This window comes from Budorcas taxicolor, chromosome 14, assembly GCF_023091745.1.
Source record: "Budorcas taxicolor isolate Tak-1 chromosome 14, Takin1.1, whole genome shotgun sequence".
NCBI classification, from domain to species: domain Eukaryota; kingdom Metazoa; phylum Chordata; class Mammalia; order Artiodactyla; family Bovidae; genus Budorcas; species Budorcas taxicolor.
Window position 1 is genome coordinate 46,746,638 of NC_068923.1, and position 20,605 is coordinate 46,767,242.

Consider the following 20,605-nt stretch of genomic DNA (forward strand, 5'->3'; position numbering starts at 1 on the left):
TATTTCCTGTCCTTGAAGCAATTAAATTTTTTTGTCAACGAATTACATCAGCGAAACCTGGGAATGAAATATGTATCCGGTGTTTGATGTGCTATAGCATTTTTATTGCCAGATCTGATCATTATCTTGGGCAAACAGGACTTGATTTTTTATTTTTTCCCTCTAATTCTTAAATTGTACATTACTTTAAAAGAGATGTTTGTGTGTGTTACTATGCTAACAACCCTAGAAAATAACTGGCAACTGATCTCTGTTTCTGGAAGATGTTTTTCTCCTTGGGAAGTACAGTTTCTCTTCGTGCTTAAGATCTTACGTCCTCATTCAGTGAGTTGCTTCTGAGGGAAAGCGGTATTCAAATGTGATCTGATGAATGTCACCTTTTGTAATTTTTGTTTTGTGTCAAATGTATGTTTCAGGACTACTTCACAGACTTAATCACTAACGAGAGCATTAATTACTTCAAAATGTCTAAGAGAATGTATCCCCATAGGCCCATTATGATGGTGATCAGCCATGCGGCGCCCCACGGCCCCGAGGACTCGGCCCCACAGTTTTCAGAACTGTACCCTAATGCTTCCCAACACATGTGAGTAACAACCTCAACTCTGGGACCTGCTGATCTCTAGCCTCTCCTTTGCTCCCCACCCATCTCCTCCCCTGCACCCCATTTCTTTCCACGTGGCATTTCCACAAGGCAGGAATGGGGCGTCTGCCCCGAGACCACAGATCAGGCAGGCCCTGAACTCAGGGGCTTGCTGAGGTGGTTTGATTATGAATCACGTCTCCAGCATCGTAAGTAACTGAACAACAACAAGAACAACAGAATGAACAGAGAGAGAAGCACGTGGGGTGACTGGGGGGTGATTTGGACCAAGGGCTTCCTTCAGTTGTCTCAAATAATATTCATCAATGTGATCTAATAATAATAATGATCAAACGGTATGTTTCTTATAGCAGCAGAGTGGTGGTGACCCCCCTAGTCCGGTTATACAGACCTGGGTGAATTTCCTGGGCTCGGGCTGTCACAGCTTTGCCGCAGATGTCTGATTAGAATTGCTGCAGAGGCAGCTGCAGAGGGCTTGCCCGAGAGGCCGTCTCAGGTCACGGCTTTAAAATAACCTGATGTTTCTTTTTGAGAGACAGGAGCCTTGGGGAGGGGCTTGGGAGGCCCAGAGGAGAGGCTGATGGCTTATGGCGATGAGACAGAGAGCAGAGAGCTGTATTAAGCAGACCATTCTCACGAGACAAGTGTAGTAAGTCTGGATACTTAGGCAGCGAAGAATGTGATTTTGTCCTTCCGCTCTCTCCTCACCCTTCCTTCTTATCCATTGCAATGATATGCAGTCCTCCATGCAGAGCAATGGGCTGAAAGTTTAACCGTGAGAAGAGTAGGAAACAAGGAAGTGATACGTTTCCTTCATCACTAAACCTCCAGAATTCATTCTTAATCTATTTGTGCTTAGGTATTATCCCTCTTCAGCCATGCTGATCTTAAAGCTATGATCCCAGATGGGGAAAAAAATAAAGATTAAATGTACTTCCTTATGAAAAGAGATAAGTAACTACTGAAGGCATTCTAGTTGCTGGCATAACATATCCCTGGAAAATTTTTATTCATATTTTTTTATCCTATTATAACTAATAAACTTATGGCTCCTCGTCAGTGGTACTTAGATTCTCTCTATCATATCAAGTGACTTAGAAAGAAGAAAAGATGGGAACTAACAATACATAAATGAAGCCAGGTGAGTGTCCTACTGAGCGTGCCCAGGAGCTTGGAGGATGGAAGTGTTTTGGTGCATAAGATATTGTCAACAAAGAAAGCTGCCCTGCAACTGAGGCATAGGGTCTGGGTGATCCGTTGTGTTTTGGAATCAACCCTGTGGGTGAATATTCAAGACTCTCTACCCTGTGTATAATTATGCAGCTAAATTCATGATTGAAGCCCACCAGGGACTAGTGACTCTTCATTAGCCATCACTTGCAGATTCAGTAACCTGCTGGTTCAGTAAAAGAAATAGGTCTTTGCAGATTTCTTCCATGCCCTGGGACTCACCTTTTCCTTTTCTTTGAGTCAGAATTTGCTTTCTTTGTTGCATTAGCAGAATCCCAGCCTAAGGTGATTTTCCACAACTGTAAACCTCACTGCTGTTTTCCCGGGAGTTTGAGGACAAGAAGTTGACAAAATGTGTTTTATGGCTCCTTAGAAGTCAGCTTGCCTTTGAAGCTTCAGGGCAAGGTCCTGAGCCTACAGGAAAATCAGCCACAGGTCAAAAGGTTCTGACAGCTCAGCAGTGTGCACAGACAGCAGTGCAGGATGAGAGAAATCTGCAGAGTTCTCGGGGCTTCAACAATAGCTTTAAAAAAAAAGAGAGAAAGCATCTCTGATTAAATTCTGTTTCATTCTACAAATATTTATGAGTGCCACCTGTGACACTGTACAGCACAGCAGGGATATAGGCGCAAGGAAGACACAATTGCTGGGACTTCCCTGGTGGTCCAGTGGCTAACACTCCACCCACCCAATGCAGGGGGCCTAGGTTCAATCCCTGGTCGGGGAACTAGATCCTGCATGTAACAACTAAGAGTTCACATGCCACAACTAAGACTTCCTGGTGCAGTGAAATAAACATAAAATAATCTTCATTTTTTAAAAAAGAGACACAATTGCTCATTCTAGAGGCAATGAACTAGGACAGAGATCAGCACATGGGGGCCATTTCTGACTTGCTACCAATTTTTATAAATAAAGTTTTATTGAAACACAGCCATGCTCATTCATTTAGGTATTATCTGTGCCTGTTTTTACAATACAGCAGTGGAGTTGGATAGCTGTGGCAGATGCCATTCAGCCTGCAGTGCCTAAACTATTTACTGTATGACTCTTTACAGAATAAGTTTGTTCTGGGCTCTTACTCAATGAGGAAGACAGACAAAGAGCCTTATCAAAGAGCCTTCTCAGCAGCAGGCTCAGAAGCAAGTGCTAGAGCAGGGAGCCCAGGGTCTGTGAAAGTTTGGAAGAGGAAGCATACACATCTTTTAGAAGAATCAGGAGAACTTTAGGGCCAAGGAGGCAGGCAAAGTGGACTGCAGAGGATGGGCAACGTTTGTGCAGCTGATAGACAGAGATTGGATAGATGATTTCAGGAAAAGTGGTCGCCATGAGGCTGTCTAAGACGTGACCAAGGAAGCAAGGATAAAGCTAGAGAGAGAAACCTGCAGGGTATTGAGAACTTGAGTGAATTTGTACGTAGCTGTAAACACAGTCCCTGGAGACTGTTTAGTCAAGATAGACATCATATGTGACTTGACCATTTTTATATGCGAAGTTTTCGCTATTCCTTTTAGTTCAGATGAACCACCTGTGTGCCTTACTGTGTGCTCAGGGCTCAGTCGTGTCCGACTCTTTGCAGCCCCATGGACTGTACCCCACCAGGCTCCTCTGTCCACGGTATTTTTCCTGCAAGAATACAGAAGTGGGTCTCCTGTTCCTACTCCAGGATATCTCCCCGACCCAGGGATCAAACCTGCGTCTCTTGTGCCTCCTGCATTGGCAGGTGGATTCTTTACCACTAGCACCACCCTGGGAAGCCCTGTGAGCCTTACTAGTGATTCTATAAAGCTGAATCCACACATTGGCAGAGTGAAAAGCTCTCAGGCCTTGGAGGCAAACAAGCACTGGTTCCTATCTCAGTGGTCCTTGCTGACCTTTAGGCAGTACCTTTCACCTCTCAGAACCTCCATTGTCTCATCAGTAAAATGGGAGTAATAATCAGCAACTTGGCATGATGTCGTGAATGACAATTAAACGAGACCCCACCTTGGACCTGGAACATAGAAGCCACTTCATAGGTACTAATTCTCCGTGATCCTTCCTATTGAGACGAACCATTAAAAAAAAACCAACCTGTTTTTTCTGGATTTGATCTTTCTTGACCTACAAAAAGGTGCTGTTTTGTTTGGTTTCAACTTAACATTCAAGGGGAAGCAGCTAGGGAAAGAACAAGCTGGTTCTTGTCCGTTGTGACCTGACAAGTGTGTTGACGAGCTAAGACCTGCATTGATGAGGCTCTCACCCTGCCTATTCTAAAAACAGACAGGAGAAACACTGGCCTGGGCTGTGTTATCTTTGCCAGGTGCAAACCATGCTGTTGGCAGTTTGAAGAACACCCTTAGCCATAGAAAATGAAAACTCACACGGTGAGTCGAGTGGTTCAGCTTCTGTTTGCTGCTAAGCCCAGGGCTTTGGAGCCCCTAGAATGAGGAGATCCGCTGTGTCTCCCACAGACCTTGAAAGCATTGGATTCTGGGCATCTTTGTCATCAAGATCTCCCAAGCTACCGCAGGAGGAAAGGACTGGAGAGAGTCCATGTGCATCTCTATTGAGGCTGTGAGTGACTGCCCGGGTTCACAGTTCAGGCTGCACACAAAAGCAGTGAGACAAATTGAAGACAAGCTTTCCATTGTGGCGCTCGGAGCTCCTGAATGGCTGGGCTCCTTAGCGAGAACATGAGCAAGGCATTCAAGCAAAGCGATGCAAGAAGTTAAGTGCTTTGCAGAGATATTTGGCAGGCCCTGTGAAAACAGAGCAAGAAGCTGTAGGTTCTGCCCCGTCGGGGGCAGGGGAGGGGGATGCAAGCCATGTGAGCACTTTCCTTGAGGTTGCCTTCCTTGGTGGTCAAGCATTATCCAGATGTCTTTCATCCGCCTTGGGTTACAGCTATCTGACCCCCACTGCCTGGAGCGAATGTATCAGGTTTCCATGGTGTTTGCCATCGCCAACAAAGAAAGGAAGCCAGTTCAATATTGAGGCTAGAGGTTATGCCAACCAAGAAAGAGAACAGATTACCGACCACATGGAATGGGGGACCCTGTTTAATCAGACAGTGGCTCAGTTACTCCTGGCCTCTGAGAGATCTGAAGGAGTCTCCATCATAATAATACATATAATCATTCTTATCACAAAGCCCTTCACTATGACTAAGACTCTACTGCACATTCCAGTAAATTCTCTCCCCCATATCCTCATAATAATGCTAAAGCCTCATCCTCTTGGTATTTCTCTTTCCTGGCGTCAGTGATGTGATAATACTCACCTGTGGACAAAAGCTGATGAGAAAAGAGATTATATTTGCCTTCTTGATGATTCTGTGAGATGCTGAGGATCCCTTGACATTTTTCCACCAACTATGCCTCCATGACAGAGAAGGCAATGGCAACCCACTCTAGTCCTCTTGCCTGGAAAATCCCACGAGCGGAGGAGCCTGGTGGGCTGCAGTCGATGGGGCTGCGAAGAGTTGGACACGACTGAACGACTTCACTTTCACTTTTCACTTTCATGCATTGGAGAAGGAAATGGCAACCCACTCCAGTGTTCTTGCCTGGGGAATCCCAGCGACGGGAGAGCCTGGTGGGCTGCCGTCTATGGGGTCACATAGAGTCAGACACGACTGAAGCAACACAGCAGCAGCAGCACCAGCAGCATGCCTCCATGAACTTAAAGAAAAATTTTGTTCCAGTTCAACAGCTCTTTCTTTCTGTCCCTGGAAATGCATTTGACTCTGTACATACACACACACACACACACACACACACACACACACACAGGTTCATGTGAAATCAAAATTTAGGTAGGACAATCCACATCAACTAACTTGCAGAAATTGTTCTGATCATGGAGTTTGGGATGGACACAGCATGTCAAAGGGACAACTACCCTAAGGAAGCCTCAGAACATTTCTGAAACACCTTTATTATCGAAAGTTGAAAAGAAAGGACTTCCCTGGCAATCCAATGGTTAAGACCCCATGCTTCCACGTCAGGAGGTGCAGGTTTGATCCCTGATCAGGGATCTAAGATCCCACATGCTGAGTCATGCAGCCAAATAAATTAATTCAAGTTGGAAAGAAATGTCTTGCCTTAAAAAGAATTTGCACATTCTCTCTTCATTTCTTCCACAAATACATAAAAGGATATGCTTTCAAAGAGGAGAGAATTTTAAATCCTCCATAAACATTTCTGAGTTGAGCAGTATTAATTGCTCCCTTTGTGGCTCAGCTGGTAAAAATCCGCCTGTAGTGCAGAAGACCTGGGTTTGATCCCTGAGTTGGGAAGATACCCTGGAGAAGGGAAAGGCTACCCACTCCAGTATTCTGTCCTAGAGAATTCCATGGACTGTATAGTCCATGGGGTTGCAAAGAGTCAGACACGACTGAGTGACCTTCACACGCACACTTCCCATATTACCTCTGTGTTTTTCTCTCTGTCATTTACTACATATCCCATTGCACTGGCTGTTTACTCAGATCCTTGATGTCCAGTCACACAACTTCAGAATATCTACACTCAACACCACACAAATGACACCCTGCTGCTATGCAAGGCATCTCTTTCCCAAAGACAGGACATAACCATCCATCTCTACCTCCCGTTGCCTGGTGGGCATGGCTCCTGCTGCTTTAGTCGTATAATACATTTTTGTTTAACAAATGCATCAACATGTTAACCCTTCCAACTAGCTGACATTAAAACCCTCTTAAAAATAGTATGAAAGTAGTTGAACAATTGGTTTTATGACTTAAAGGGTACCTAGTGATAGTCAAAATCTTTTAATAGTTTGAGTGTGTGCTTCTTGAATCTGTACAACCAGCTTATTCTGGGAATTGAGACCTGTTTCTCAGTGAGTGATGATGCTGCTACCAGTAAGGGTATTAAGTGTTAGGATTTTTGTTGTTGTATGATACTAAACGGGTGGCTTCCCTGGTGGCTCAGTGGTAAAGAATTTGCCTGCAGTGCAGAAGACCGCTTGCAGTGGAGATGTGGATTTGATCTCTGGGTCAGGAAGACCCCTTGAAAAGGAAATGGCAATCCACTCCAGTATTCTTGCCTGGGAAGTCCCAGGGACAGAGGAGCCTGGCAGGCTACAATCCATGGGATTCCAACAGTCGGACACGACTTAGCAACTAAAGCACCACCACCATGAGACTAATAGCAAATGAAGAAAACACACGTTCAAATATAAAATACTCGAAATGTATTTTCTTTGGGGTGACAGCAGAGGCCACCAGTGGTACCAAATGAACTGCTAAGTTCTTTGTGTTTCCCCGAGAATGGGTTTAATATGCAACACATGCATTTCTTGAAACTATTTCTGTGCTACTAAGAATTATTCTTCTAAAATGTCCACCCATCAAAAAGAAAGGGGACATGATTGATTTGAGAAATCTTATCCTTGTTATGTCAATAAGCAATGTTAGCAAGAAAAGCAAAGCCTGGGGAGAATCTGATATTGACAGCAAAAGTTGAACATGCAAGTGCAGTGGTCTGAGGGATCCATCCGTGAGCTACTGTGCTGAGCAACTGTATTTTTGTTCAGTTGCTCAGTCACCTCCGACTCTTTGCAACCTCATGGACTGTCGCCCACCAGGCTCCTCTGTTCATGGGGTTCTTCAGGTAAGAATGCTTGAGTGGGTTGCCATTTCCTACTCCAGGGGATCTTCCCAGACCAGGGATCAACCCATGTCTCCTGCATTGGCAGGCAGATTCTTTACCACTGAGCCACCAGGGAAGCCCACGCTGACCAATAACGCTGAACAAATGATGACTAGAGAAAAGCAATGTGCAGAGAAGCCTTGCTGGGGAAAGGTCACCTTTTATAAGTATTGGAATCATCTGTTGAGAGTTACAGGTGCGTTCCTAAGAGTATACGGTCTGGAGAGCACAGTTCTGGGCCGAATATGTATCTGAACAGACACAGAGAGCCTCACCAGACCAGACACACATGGCTGACACTCTGACGTGAATTTTTGAGGTTTGTTTTTCTTTTTTATGACATTCTGATCCTTTGTCCTCTACATTTTCAAGCAAAGAGTCAGCATTCTCTACCTTTTCGAATATGTCTCCAGGGTGCTGTGGAGGGTCAGACTTGATTCTGTATTTGCAGCAAACATAGGAACACAGCAGCTGGTGGGAGGCATCTGAATGGAAAACAGAAGCAGCTAATATTTTAAATCAGGATAAGCAGGATAAAAGCTAAGAACTTTAGGACTTACTTTTTAAATATTTATTTCTGTGGCTCTATCAGGTGTTAGTTGTGGCACATGGTATCTTTGTGCGGTGCATGGACTCTCCAGTTGTGGCACGTGGGCTTAGTTGCTCAGCAGCGTGTGCGATCTTAGTTCCCCTACCAGGGATCAAACCTGAGTCATCCCCTGCATTGCAAAGTGGATTCTTAACCACTGGACCACCAGGGAAGTCCCAGGACTTACTTTTGATAGAAGAAATGTATGGATCACTTTTCTTTTTAATGATGGGAGTTTGAGATGCTTGTTGGAGAGGACAGTTCAGTGTGACATCATGAAAGGAGCAGGGTTCCCAACCTGTTCTTTCTGAGCCACCTCCATATGCTTTACTGTCTCATTTGTAAAATGGGAGTATTTTATTTTCTTGGGCTTCAAAATCACTGTGGATGGTGACTGCAGCCATGAAATTAAAAAACACTTGCTCCTTGGAAAGAAAGCTATAACAAACCTAGACAGCGTATTAAGAAGAGACATCACATTGCTGACAAAGGTCCATCTAGTCAAAGCTGTGGTTTTTCCAGTAGTCATGTATGGATGTGAGAGTTGGACCATAAAGAAGGTTGAGTGCTGAAAAATTGTTGCTTCTGAATTGTGGTGCTGGTGAAGACTCTTGAGAGTCCCTTGGACAGCAAAGAGATCAAACTAGTCACTCTTGAAGGAAATTAACCCTGAATGTTCATTGGAAGGACTGATGCTAAAGCTGAAGCTCCAATACTTTGTCCACCTGATGCGAAAAGCCATCTCATTGGGAAAGACCCTGAGGTTGGGAAAGATTGAAGGCAGGCGGAGAAGGGGGCAACAGAGGATAAGATGGTTGGATGGCATTATTGACTCAATGGACATGAGTTTGAGCAAACTCCAGGAAATATTGAAGGACAGGGAAGCCTAAAGTGCTGCAGTCCATGGGATCACAAAAAGTCTGACGTGACTTAGCAACTGAACAACGAACTACAGTAAGAGGCCCTGTACTCTCTGGGCTGCCTCAGCCATCAGTGAGCTGTGACATGATAAGCTCTCTTCCAGCTTCCTATAAGTATGGGTATGAGGGGCCCCAGGTTTTGTCTTCTGAATCCTCTGTGAAGCCTCACAAGAACTCTTTGAAGTTCTTGCTCCCATTAGAGATATGTGCGAACACAGACTTAAAGAGAAAAAAAAAAAAGTTGCTCCAGATCACACACTAGTAAGCAACAGTCCTGGGCTGAGAATTCAGGTCTGATTCCAGAATATTCTGGAACAATCAGATATGTGGTTTTCCAGCGTTCCCTAAAACTGTCACCTGCTTCTCTGTGTCTCGCGTTTTCAGCCAACAGCTCCCAGCTCCGTCTGAATCACTGTAAGCTGATTCTTAGTTAGGGCAGCAAGCCTTCATTATCACGGGGCAGAGGGACAGAAGAATGCATCTTCCAGGAATTTGGCAGACACCAGCGGGAGGCACCCACAGGTCTTTGGCAAAAGATCAATTTTCAACAACTGTCAATTCCAGCAACCCCCGACCTTCCACCTGCAGGCCCCTTGAACAGCTGCTATTCTGTGGGAAGCAGTGGCAGCCTGTCTTCCCCTAAAAGGCAAATGGTTATCCCCCGCCTCCTGCTGAGACCCCACCTGGGATCTTGTCCCCAGAGCTGGAGGGGGAGTGGTCATCTCCCACATTCAGAAATTAAGAGAAAAGGAAAAAAATGGGATGGGGGACGGACAATTTTGACAATAGACCCAAACTCTCCCTTTTAATAAAAGCCAGACTGAACATATGTCATTCTGTAAATCTGGGAGTCCAATTTGAGGCTTGTAATTTGCTGTGAGCTTCCCTGTTCCTCAGGGCGAGGTGGATGGAGCCGTGCCAAGCACTAGAAGGTAACCGGTGGAAGATACGATTTACCCACTATGAGCCTGCTTCTTGGCTCCCTATTGTAATTTTTATTTGTGTTTGAGGTTTTGTGGTTAAAAAAAAAAAGTCAACTAGATTTATTTTTAAATTAAGGCACACCAGCATCAAAGGCAGTAAGAGGAGGCTGGTGAGGTATTATGAAGAAAGCCCGTGTAATCTTTTATAGCCATATTCTTTTTCAGAGCACGTATCAGTAAGTGGTGAAGGACCTTTCGTGACCAGCTTGCTCTATTTCTCTGACCTCAAACTCCCCCCAACGGTGAAAATCTCTTTCCTCTGGGATTTAGAAGCTCCCCCTTCTCTCCTCCTCCTCTTCGCTCTCTTCCTCTAATCTTGTTTGTAAGGTTACACGCTGCGTTAAGAATAAGAAACCCGGACTTAAGTCCTTTCCTACTGCCCAGGCTTCTGCAATACAAGGGCTCATTTGGTCTGTGGTGCAATCCGAGATACGAAGAACCTTTCAGACCAAAAATGGGACCATTTGGTTCATGAGTTGTCTGCTTGGTAAGCAGAGGAAAGTTCATGCTGACAGTTTCTCTGATAAAGAATGGCAAGTGATATCTAAAAATTTGTTTATTTAATGTCACGGATTTTTTTCCCACCCAGATCCTTATATAGAATACATTTGTTTATTGGCTCATGTAGAAAACTCAGGTACTTCTTTGTTCTGGGCACTTTACAGAGATAGATGATAGATAGATAGACAGACAGGTTTAGAGGTTTTAGAGGGTGAGAGGCTGAGTATTTTTTTTTTCCTCCACACCATGCAGCATGTAGGATCTTAGTTCCCAACCAGGGATCGAACCCACGCCCACTGTGTTGGAAGCACCAAGTCTTAACCACTAGACCACCAGGGAAGTCCCTAGTCAGATTTGTTCTTCCTCAAAACAGATTTTTATGAGAAGCTCTTCTCCCTATTTGCAGGTGAGCAAATTGAACTACATTTACCTACCCTACAAATATGTCTCTTTAAAAGGAAGTTGACTGACACCTCTCAGCATAACTTGTACACTTTTAGGAACAGTTTCTCCTGTGCTCAGTGTTAAATTGGCATTCGTTAATCAGCCAGCATCCATACAGATCATTAGGGTAACTTTCTGCACAGGAAGACCAAAACAGCATTTTCAACTACTAAGAGAAGCGCTGCAAATCCACTGAAGAAAATGTATAGTAACAGGTGGCATATATAGAGCCGCATGTTCTTCTGTATAGTCACGCAGCTCAGAAACTCCAAGTTTCCTCGATAGGAAATTAGCTCCATGATGGAACAAGTGGAACATGGTCGAGGCTTCTGGACTCACCAGCTCACAGTGATTGACTGTTTCTCTAGTTTTATGATGTAAACAATGTCACAGGATCTCCTGCAGTCATCATTATCCACCGTCTTTCACTGATAGGCGTCTCCCCAGAACAGAGAGCAGTAATCAGATTCCTCTATCAGCTTAGACTATCTCTTGTTCTGAGAGACTGGCTATTTGCACAGTTGTGGTTCACACAAAGAGCAACTTTAGATGCAGGAAGCCCCTGTCATTTTACTTTCCCTTCATTTTGTTAAAGCAAATGAGCTTTGGAACCAAGTCCTGGTTCGATTCCCTGCTACTTTTGTTAAGCTGAGAAAGTTAGCTTTGCTAAGCCTCAGTTTTCTCACCTGTGAAATGGGAATGATAAGCCTATTTCCCAGAAGAGCTGAGCTAATTAAATGAGTAGATGTGAACAAAACACTTAACACAGTCCCTGACCCATGGTAAATACCGAGTTTTCACTATTAAACAATGTTTATAGGCTTCTCTGGTGGCTCAGACAGTAAAGAATCTGTTTGCAATGCAGGAGACCCAGGTTCAATCCCTGAATTGGGAAGATCCCCTGGAAAAGGAAATGGCAACCCACTCCAGTATTTTTGCCTGGAGAATTCCGTGGACAGAAGAGTCTGGTAGGCTACAGTCCATAGCGTCTCAAAGAGTCAGATATGACTGAGTGACTGACTTTCGTAGGCTTATCAGCTAAGAAGAAAGTTCAAACACATAATATACTCTGATGGAGAGGTCAAATGAAAAACAATTCTCAGTGTGAAAAGCATAGATATATTCTGGCGTAGATATGTTCTTTGGGAGTGTGAAGTGGCAGCATCTTATGATCCAGGGAGTTGGGGAAGACTTCAAAGAGAAGGTGATGTACTTTATGGGTCCCCAAAGGGAAGTATGGGCACCACTTAGATCTCTATAGATTAAATATAGGCTCGAACCACCTGTCTTAGAACAATAGGACTCACTTCCCTATAGTTAGCAAAAATTATGCCTCCACCTATATTGATTTGTCTATAATGAACAGCTTTACTGATAAACATGTATATTGTAGTAGACTTGCTTGCAATTCCAGCAAATCCAATAAATTGATGATACCTATATGTGGGATATGTAAGTAATCAATATAATACCCTAGTAAATTCTAGAGATAAAATGTGTTGAAATTATGATTCTTCATCATTGCACGTAACATATTAGTGACTATATTTAATAGCCTAATTAGCAATAAAATTTTATGAGTTAACATCACCATGGGAACATTCCCTTCTACATTACTGAGTTTTATCTGTAAATTTGTAACCTGACCACAATCATCTCGAGGTATTTTTACACATTTTATTCAATGAACCTAAATGAACTTGCACTAATTAGATTTTCACTGCCAGTCTTGGTTTTATAAGTTTGAACCCATACACCTTCAGAGAACTCATGTGGTCTGGGGTGGTGCAGACTTGATATCGCAGAGATGTACCAGAGAGAAAAATTATTTAGCTGTGTCTGAAGTCTTTCCTAAATGGTTATTTCACAACGTTTAACATGAAATATTTCTCTAAATGAATAAAAAGCATATATAGTAAGACTCCTTTCTGGATATTTGCAGAACTCCTAGTTATAACTATGCGCCCAATATGGACAAACACTGGATTATGCAGTACACAGGACCCATGCTGCCCATCCACATGGAATTCACAAACGTTCTACATCGCAAACGGCTTCAAACTTTGATGTCAGTGGATGATTCTGTGGAAAAGGTAAGCCCATGAGCCTGCCCCAGGGATGGGTTTTGGTCCAGCTCCCCTTGTGTAGATGCATTCTTGCTAACCCTGCTTTTGTAGTAGTTGTTTTTCATTTTGAGAGAGTGTGGGGGCTGGGTATTCTGTGAACTCATCATCCCCCCCTCATCTTGTTCTCTTTCTAGGCTTGGTTCTTGTGGAGCCAGTAGCGAAAAGGAAATATTAGACAAATCATGACATCATAAATCAAGGGTTATCACCACAAATACCTTCAGGGATTAAGCAAATAGTGTAGACAGCTAAAGCAGATCGAGTATAGGGCAGTGGGGCATGGTGAGGATCATGGTGAAGTCAAATCTAAACTCCCTCACCTAAAGCAAGGAACAACTACTCAGCTTCAACTAAGTTTGGTCATGTGAAAATATGGATCCAGTATTAAGTCTTCTGACTTTTAAAAGAAGCCAGGAATACAAAAATTCTATTTGAAATTTCCTGAATTTTAAAACATAACATAAACCAAACAAGACGTTCCCAAAGGCTGGATGTAACTGAATCAGGCTCAGAGGTAGCCTGTTTTTAATCTTTGATAACTAAATATGAGGGATGATAGTCAAATTTGCTTTAAAATGGATATTTCAAAGTAAAACCTTAAAGTTTGATGGTAGAGGTTGTTTTGTGTTGTTTTTTTTTCAAATAGGCAAAAATAAGCCATATTAAGAAAAGTTATGTATTATATAAGAATCAGCTGTATTACTGGACTTTTTCCCTCCAGGATTGCAAGCAACTTGAAAAATGTGTATAAACATACATGTTTGTCAGCCCTATTAAAGCAACTCTTGCCTTCTAAAAATAATGGAAAAAAGATTTGAGGGGGGTCATGGCGGCACTATTGCCATCTTACGCCATCACAATTGTTTCTGACTGAGGTCTGTGCTGTGTTTCAGCTATATAATATGCTTGTGGAAACGGGTGAGCTGGAGAACACTTACATCATCTATACCGCCGACCACGGTTACCATATCGGGCAGTTTGGACTGGTCAAGGGGAAATCCATGCCATATGACTTTGATATCCGTGTGCCTTTCTTTATTCGTGGGCCAAGTGTAGAACCAGGATCCATGTACGTATTTCTCTGTTTCCAACATTCAACTGTCATAGCTGGTGTACGTCTGAGATAATTCAATTACCAATCTCAGGGTCTGGTTTCCTTTAGTGCAAACAAAAAAGGGTGAGTGTAGGTTCATAATTTAGAAGACAAAACCTCCCGCCTGCCCCACCCCTCCCCTAGCCCTGCCACATGCTAAATTAACTAATGCCTACTCTTTCAAGAGAAAGGAAAAATAACTGTATTAATGATTAACTCTCTCAAACCGACCAGAATCCATGAGACTGTGAACACAGACATAGAGTGTGATTTTAGGTATGTCATCCTTCCCTTCTTTGAATCTTTTTTTAAAATGATAACCAGTGCCATCCTCTTGGTTGCTTTTTTAAAAAATTATTACTGAAGAATTTTTAAAGAAAATTAAATGTTAAGAACTTTAAATAATTTTAGATACATATTATTTAATTAAAATGTATTTAAATGAACTTTAAATGAATTTTAAGAAAAGAAGCCTGAAGGACTGAAATTCCATTTCTGCCATCTTAAGTCACTGCATCCCTTTGCATGTCAGTATTCCCATCATAAATGGGTTTCGTATGCCCTGCCAAGCACATCAGAATGTGTAGTGTAAAATGAAGTCCTTTACATGAAACAGTTACAGAAAGAGTGAAAGAAAAGAGTGCAAGTAGAATTCAAAACCTGGGATGACCTTTCAAGAGCATCCAGTCTGGACCCCTGATTTCACAATGAAGAAGCTGCACAGACAGGGTACTCACGCCTCTCTCAGAGTTTCCCCATCCTGGATGTGACAGCAGTGGGGCCCAGATGCCAGATAATCTGAGTCTTATCTACGTGGCTTGTCTGCTGCTGCATTCCAGTGCATGCTGGGGAGGAAGTGATGGCAATAAGAAGGGCCTCTTTGGGGAATGTTATTATGTCTTTCCCGGGCTTCCCGGATGGCTTAGCAGGTGAAGAATCCATCTGCAGTGCAGGAGACACAGGAAATGCAGGTTCGATCCATGGTTCAGTAAGGTCCCCTGGAAGAGGAAATGGCAACCCACTCCAGTATTCTTGCTTGAGAAAAATCCCATGGACAGGAGCCTGGTGAGCTACAGTCCACAGGGTCACAAAGAATTGGACACGACTGGACGACACGTGCACAGGGGTCATGTGCACACATGCCTTGTCTCTCTCCAGACCACTGGAAACTCCTGGGGACGCGTGGGATCTAGAGTTGGAAGGCTTTATGTTTGAAAGGTTAGGCAGCATGCATTGAATTCAAGTATAAAAACCTTGTGTACTTTTTCAGAAGATTGATTTCAAAGCCCTAGTTCAACAGAGAAGTGATGGACTCTCAGGTTTCAGAAAAAAATACACAGCCTACAAAAGCCAAACATCAGGCCACAATTTGTCTGAGGTGTGGCCAGAGCTCAGGGGGACAAGCCTGTCTCCAACCTGACCGCTGTGACAGTCAGTCTTTCTCTTGGTCCCAGTGGCTGAGCACTCAGGCACCTCCCACCATTCCTAGGCAACCAGATGAGAGGCTGTGAAGCAGTGAAGGCCAGGGAGTACTGGGATGGGGAAAAAAAAGCCCTAGTGAGGCCCTCCACTGGTGCTGGGTCCCAGCCATGACCATCTTGTCCCTTTACAGAGTCCCACAGATCGTTCTAAACATTGACCTGGCCCCAACCATCTTGGACATCGCGGGGCTTGATGCGCCTCCTGACATAGACGGCAAGTCTGTACTCAAACTTCTGGACCAGGAAAAGCCAGGTAACAGGTGCGTCAGTTTCCTTCCCCTCAGCCAGCCCCGAGCACACCAGCTCCGAGAGCCAGCCAGCAGCCAGCAGAAGTGGAAGCAAAATACTTTCCGCCCCCGGGGATCACCTTGAACTGAGCACCTCCTTGGCTGTGAGTGGCGTGCTGATGGAGATGCTGTCCTGGTCTGCGGGAAGCGAGGGGTGTTGCTTTAAATAAACTGTTAGCACAGATATGTTTGGAAAAGTGTCCCAATGCCAACAGTAAATATTATTACTTTGCTTCCAGGTTTCGAACAAACAAGAAGGTCAAAATTTGGCGTGATACATTCCTCGTGGAAAGAGGGTAATTATTGGTTCCTGGGGTGCTTCTGGGAATGAGTCTTTGTGGGCAGCTCTCCCTGCTGGGAATGTTTTCCCCCTTATTTTGGTTTACTAAGCGTGTGGATTTCGTAAACCTAGTCATAAGACTTATCCTCCTCTGGCCAGCAGAATAATGATGGCTGAGTCAGAATTGCAAAGATGGGACCACAGTATTTATGAGGCTGTGGATTCCCACGGCATGTGTCCACCTCAGTTCCTAAGTGGACCAGTTAATTGACTTTCTCAATTATCCCTCCCAGGTTCTGCCTGATGCCCTTCCACTTCTTTTCCTTATGTGCCTTTCCTAGTTTTGAATAGACAAATAGATGAGATTGTATTAATACTGTTCCAGAGTCATTTCTGGGTTTCTCCTTTCTATTTGTAATGTTCATTGTCTTTGTTTTTCTCAATGCTTACCCTAGGCAAGAGAAAAACATTTCTATCATTGCTTTTTAACAAAAGTGAACTTTGAGCCTATAAAGCTGAACGTTTATGCCCAAAGGTTTGAAATGAAGATTTTGAAGAAAGTGATTTTCCTTCCCTAATCTCCCATCTTCATAATTCCCAGGTTGTAATTTTCCCAAAGGACTTATGAAAGGTTGGGCTCCTGTGGGTAGAGACTGGATAACTATTTATTGCTTTTTGGAGAGTGTGGAGTCATGTGACAGGGAAGAAAAAATAAGACAGGCAGGTCACAGTGAAAGTCATTTCAGATCACTTCTCACATAAGCTTTTCTTTTTCTGTCAAAGGAAATTTCTACGTAAGAAAGAGGAATCAAACAAGAATATCCAACAGTCTAATCACTTGCCTAAATATGAGAGGGTCAAAGAACTGTGCCAGCAAGCCAGGTACCAGACAGCCTGTGAACAGCCCGGGCAGGTGAGTGATTCAGCATTTCTGCACCATCACTCATTTGCTTCTCCATTTCTAATGTAAAGACTTGCAACATGTCAGATAATGTACATTTATATTTAAGTAACCTTTTCATAGCCATCATGGAGTGCTCACTGTAACCCCTTTCCACTGACTGAGCAATGTCTGACTGTTCCCAGCTGGGTCTCCTCATCACTGCTTAGGCTTTCTCCATTTAAAAAAGATGGTGCTTCTAGTGAAATTTCTAGATATCCACCTAGTTAGCCAACATCAGTTGAAGATATCAGACTTAGGAAATGGATAGTCCTGTGTTAGAAAGTTCAGAGACTGTTTGCATCTAAGGAGAAAACCCCACCCTTCTTAACTGGTCATCAGGACATGTCAAGAGATAGCTTAATCAAGATCTGGGGCAGATACTGAGCCTCCGGACAGCAAACCACCCCAAAAGCCATGATTGGGTTTCCACAGCCTGGAGTAAGATCAGATGTCATCTAACCCAGAGAGGACAGAGTCTGTGACCAAGGTTGAGGAATGAAAAGGGAAAGCATATTCTATTTATTGTTTTATTCTATTTCTATTCTATTTATTGTTTCTACCTATGCTCACAAAGTTACTGACATCAAATATTTCATTTGACTCACTCGTCTTCATTTATAGAATATTAAGTAGAGAACTCAGGGCTACCCAGAACACCAACTGTTACCAATAAGAACTAAAAAATTACCGTGCAGTGAATTAACACAGATCTGTTTTTTGGCTTTTTTTTGGGGGGGGGGGGGCGGTGGATATTTCAATTTCTGTGTATTTTTTTCTTTCCTTTTTTTAAAAATATAAATTTATTTATTTTAACTGGAGGCTAATTACTTTACAATATTGTATTGGTTTTGCCATACATTGACATGAACCTGCCATGGGTGTACACGTGTTCCCCATCCTGAACCCCCCTCACACCTCCCTCCCCCTCCTATCCCTCTGGGTCATCCCAGAGCACCAGCCCCAAGTACCCTGTATCATGCATCAAACCTGGACTGGTGATTCATTTCACATATGATAATATACGTGTTTCAATGCCATTCTCCCAAACCATCCCACCCTCGCCCTCTCCCACAGGGTCCAGAAGACTGTTCTATGCATCTGTGTCTCTTTTGCTGTCTCGCATACAGGGTTATTGTTACCATCTTTCTAAATTCCATACATATGCATTGGTATACTGTATTGATTTTTTTTTTCTGACTTACTTCACTCTGTGTAATAGGCTCCAGTTTCATCCACCTCATTAGAACTGATTCAAATGTATTCTTTTTAATGGCTGAGTAATATTCCATTGTGAATATGTATCACAGATTTCTTATCCATTCATCTGCTGATGGACACATAGGTTGCTTCCATGTCCTGGCTATTATAAACAGTGCTGTGATGAACATTGGGGTACACGTGTCTCTTTCAATTCTGGTTTCCTCGGTGTGTATGCCCAGCAGTGGGATTGCTGGGTCATAAGGCAGTTCTATTTCCAGTTTTTTAAGGAATCTCCACACTGTCCTCCATAGTGTCTGTACTAGTTTGCATTCCCACCAACAGCGTAAGAGGGTTCCCTTTTCTCCACACCCTCTCCAGCATTTATTGCTTGTAGACTTTTAGATCGCAGCCATTCTGACTGGCATGAAATGGTACCTCATTGTGGTTTTGATTTGCATTTCTCTGATAATGAGTGATGTTGAGCATCTTTTCATGTGTTTGTTAGCCATCTGTATGTCTTCTTTGGAGAAACGTCTATTTAGTTCTTTGGCCCATTTTTTGATTGGGTCATTTATTTTTCTGGAATTGAGCTGCAGGAGTTGCTTGTATATTTTTGAGATTAATTCTTTGTCAGTTGCTTCATTTGCTATTATTTTTTCCCATTCTGAAGGCTGTCTTTTCATCTGCTTATAGTTTGCTTTGTTGTGTGAAAGCTTTTAATTTTAATTAGGTCCCATTTGTTTATTTTTGCTTTTATTTCCAACATTCTGGGAGGTGGGTCATAGAGGATCCTGCTGTGATTTATGTCGGAGAGTGTTTTGCCTATGTTTTCCTCCACGAGTTTTATAGTTTCTTGTCTTACGTTTAGATCTTTACTCCATTTTGAGTTTATTTTTGTGTATGGTATTAAGAAGTGTTCTAGTTTCATTCTTTTACAAGTGGTTGACCAGTTTTCCCAGCACCACTTGTTAAAGAGATTGTCTTTGCCCTATTGTATATTCTTGCCTCCTTTGTCAAAGATAAGATGTCCATAGGTGTGTGGATTTATCTCTGGGCTTTCTATTTTGTTCCATTGATCTGTATTTCTGTCTTGTGCCAGTACCATACTGTCTTGATGACTGGCTTTCTAGTAGAGACTGAAGTCAGGCAGGTTGATTCCTCCAGTTCTGTTCTTCTTTCTCAAGTTTTGGCTATTTGAGGTTTTTTGTATTTCCATACAAACTGTGAAATTATTTGTTCTAGGTCTGTGAAAAATACTGCTGGTAGCTTGATAGGGATTGCATTGAATCTATAGATTGCTTTAGGTAGCATACTCATTTTCACTGTATTGATTCTTCCGATCCATGAACACGGTATATTTCTCCATCTATTTGTGTCCTCTTTGATTTCTTTCACTATTGTTTTATAGTTTTCTATATATAGGTCTTTTGTTTCTTTAGGTAGATACATTCCTAAGTATTTTACTCTTTTTGTTCCAATGGTGAATGAAATTGTTTCCTTAATTCTCTTTCTGTTTTCTCATCGTTAGTGTATGGAAATGCAAGGGATTTGTGTGTGTTGATTTTATATTCTGCAACTTTACTATATTCATTGATTAGCTCTAGTAATTTTCTGGTGGAGTCTTTAGGATTTTCTATGTATAGGATCATGTCATCTGCAAACAGTGAGTTTTACTTCTTTTCCAGTCTGATTCCTTTTATTTCTTTTTCTGCTCTCATTGCTGTGGCCACAACTTCCAAAACTATGTTGAATAGTAGCGGTGAAAGTGGGCACCTTTGTCTTGTTTCTGACTTTAGGGGAAATGCTTTCAATTTTTCACCATTGAGGATAATGTTTGCTGTGGGTTTGTCATATATAGCTTTTATTATGTTGAGGTATGTTCCCTCTATTCCTGCTTTCTGGAGGGTTTTTATCATAAATGGATGCTGAATTTTGTCAAAGGCTTTCTCTGCATCTATTGAGATAATCACATGGTTTTTATTTTTCAATTTGTTAATGCAGTGTATTACATTGATTGATTTGCGAATATTGAAGAATCCTTGCATCCCTGGGATAAAGCCCACTTGTTCATGATGTATGATTTTTTTAATATGTTGTTAGATTCGGATTGCTAGAATTTTGTTAAGGATTTTTGCATCCATGTTCATCAGTGATATTGGCCTGTAGTTTTCTTTTTTGTGGCATCTTTGTCAGGTTTTGGTATTAGGGTGATGGTGGCCTTATAGAATGAGTTTGGAAGTTTACCTTCCTCTACAATTTTCTGAAAG

General features: G+C 42.6%; 1 protein-coding gene across 2 annotated transcripts in view; it reads left to right on the top strand.

Annotated features, from left to right (window-relative positions):
• Positions 1-20,605, top strand: part of SULF1 (sulfatase 1) — a 92,961-nt gene that overhangs the window by 29,113 nt on the left and 43,243 nt on the right. For both annotated transcript variants that reach the window (XM_052651433.1, XM_052651432.1), the window contains exons 5-10: positions 417-586; positions 12,871-13,021; positions 13,948-14,123; positions 15,760-15,888; positions 16,155-16,211; positions 16,979-17,108. In XM_052651433.1, coding sequence (XP_052507393.1) covers positions 417-586; positions 12,871-13,021; positions 13,948-14,123; positions 15,760-15,888; positions 16,155-16,211; positions 16,979-17,108 — 813 coding nt within the window. The remainder of the gene's footprint in view (positions 1-416; positions 587-12,870; positions 13,022-13,947; positions 14,124-15,759; positions 15,889-16,154; positions 16,212-16,978; positions 17,109-20,605) is intronic.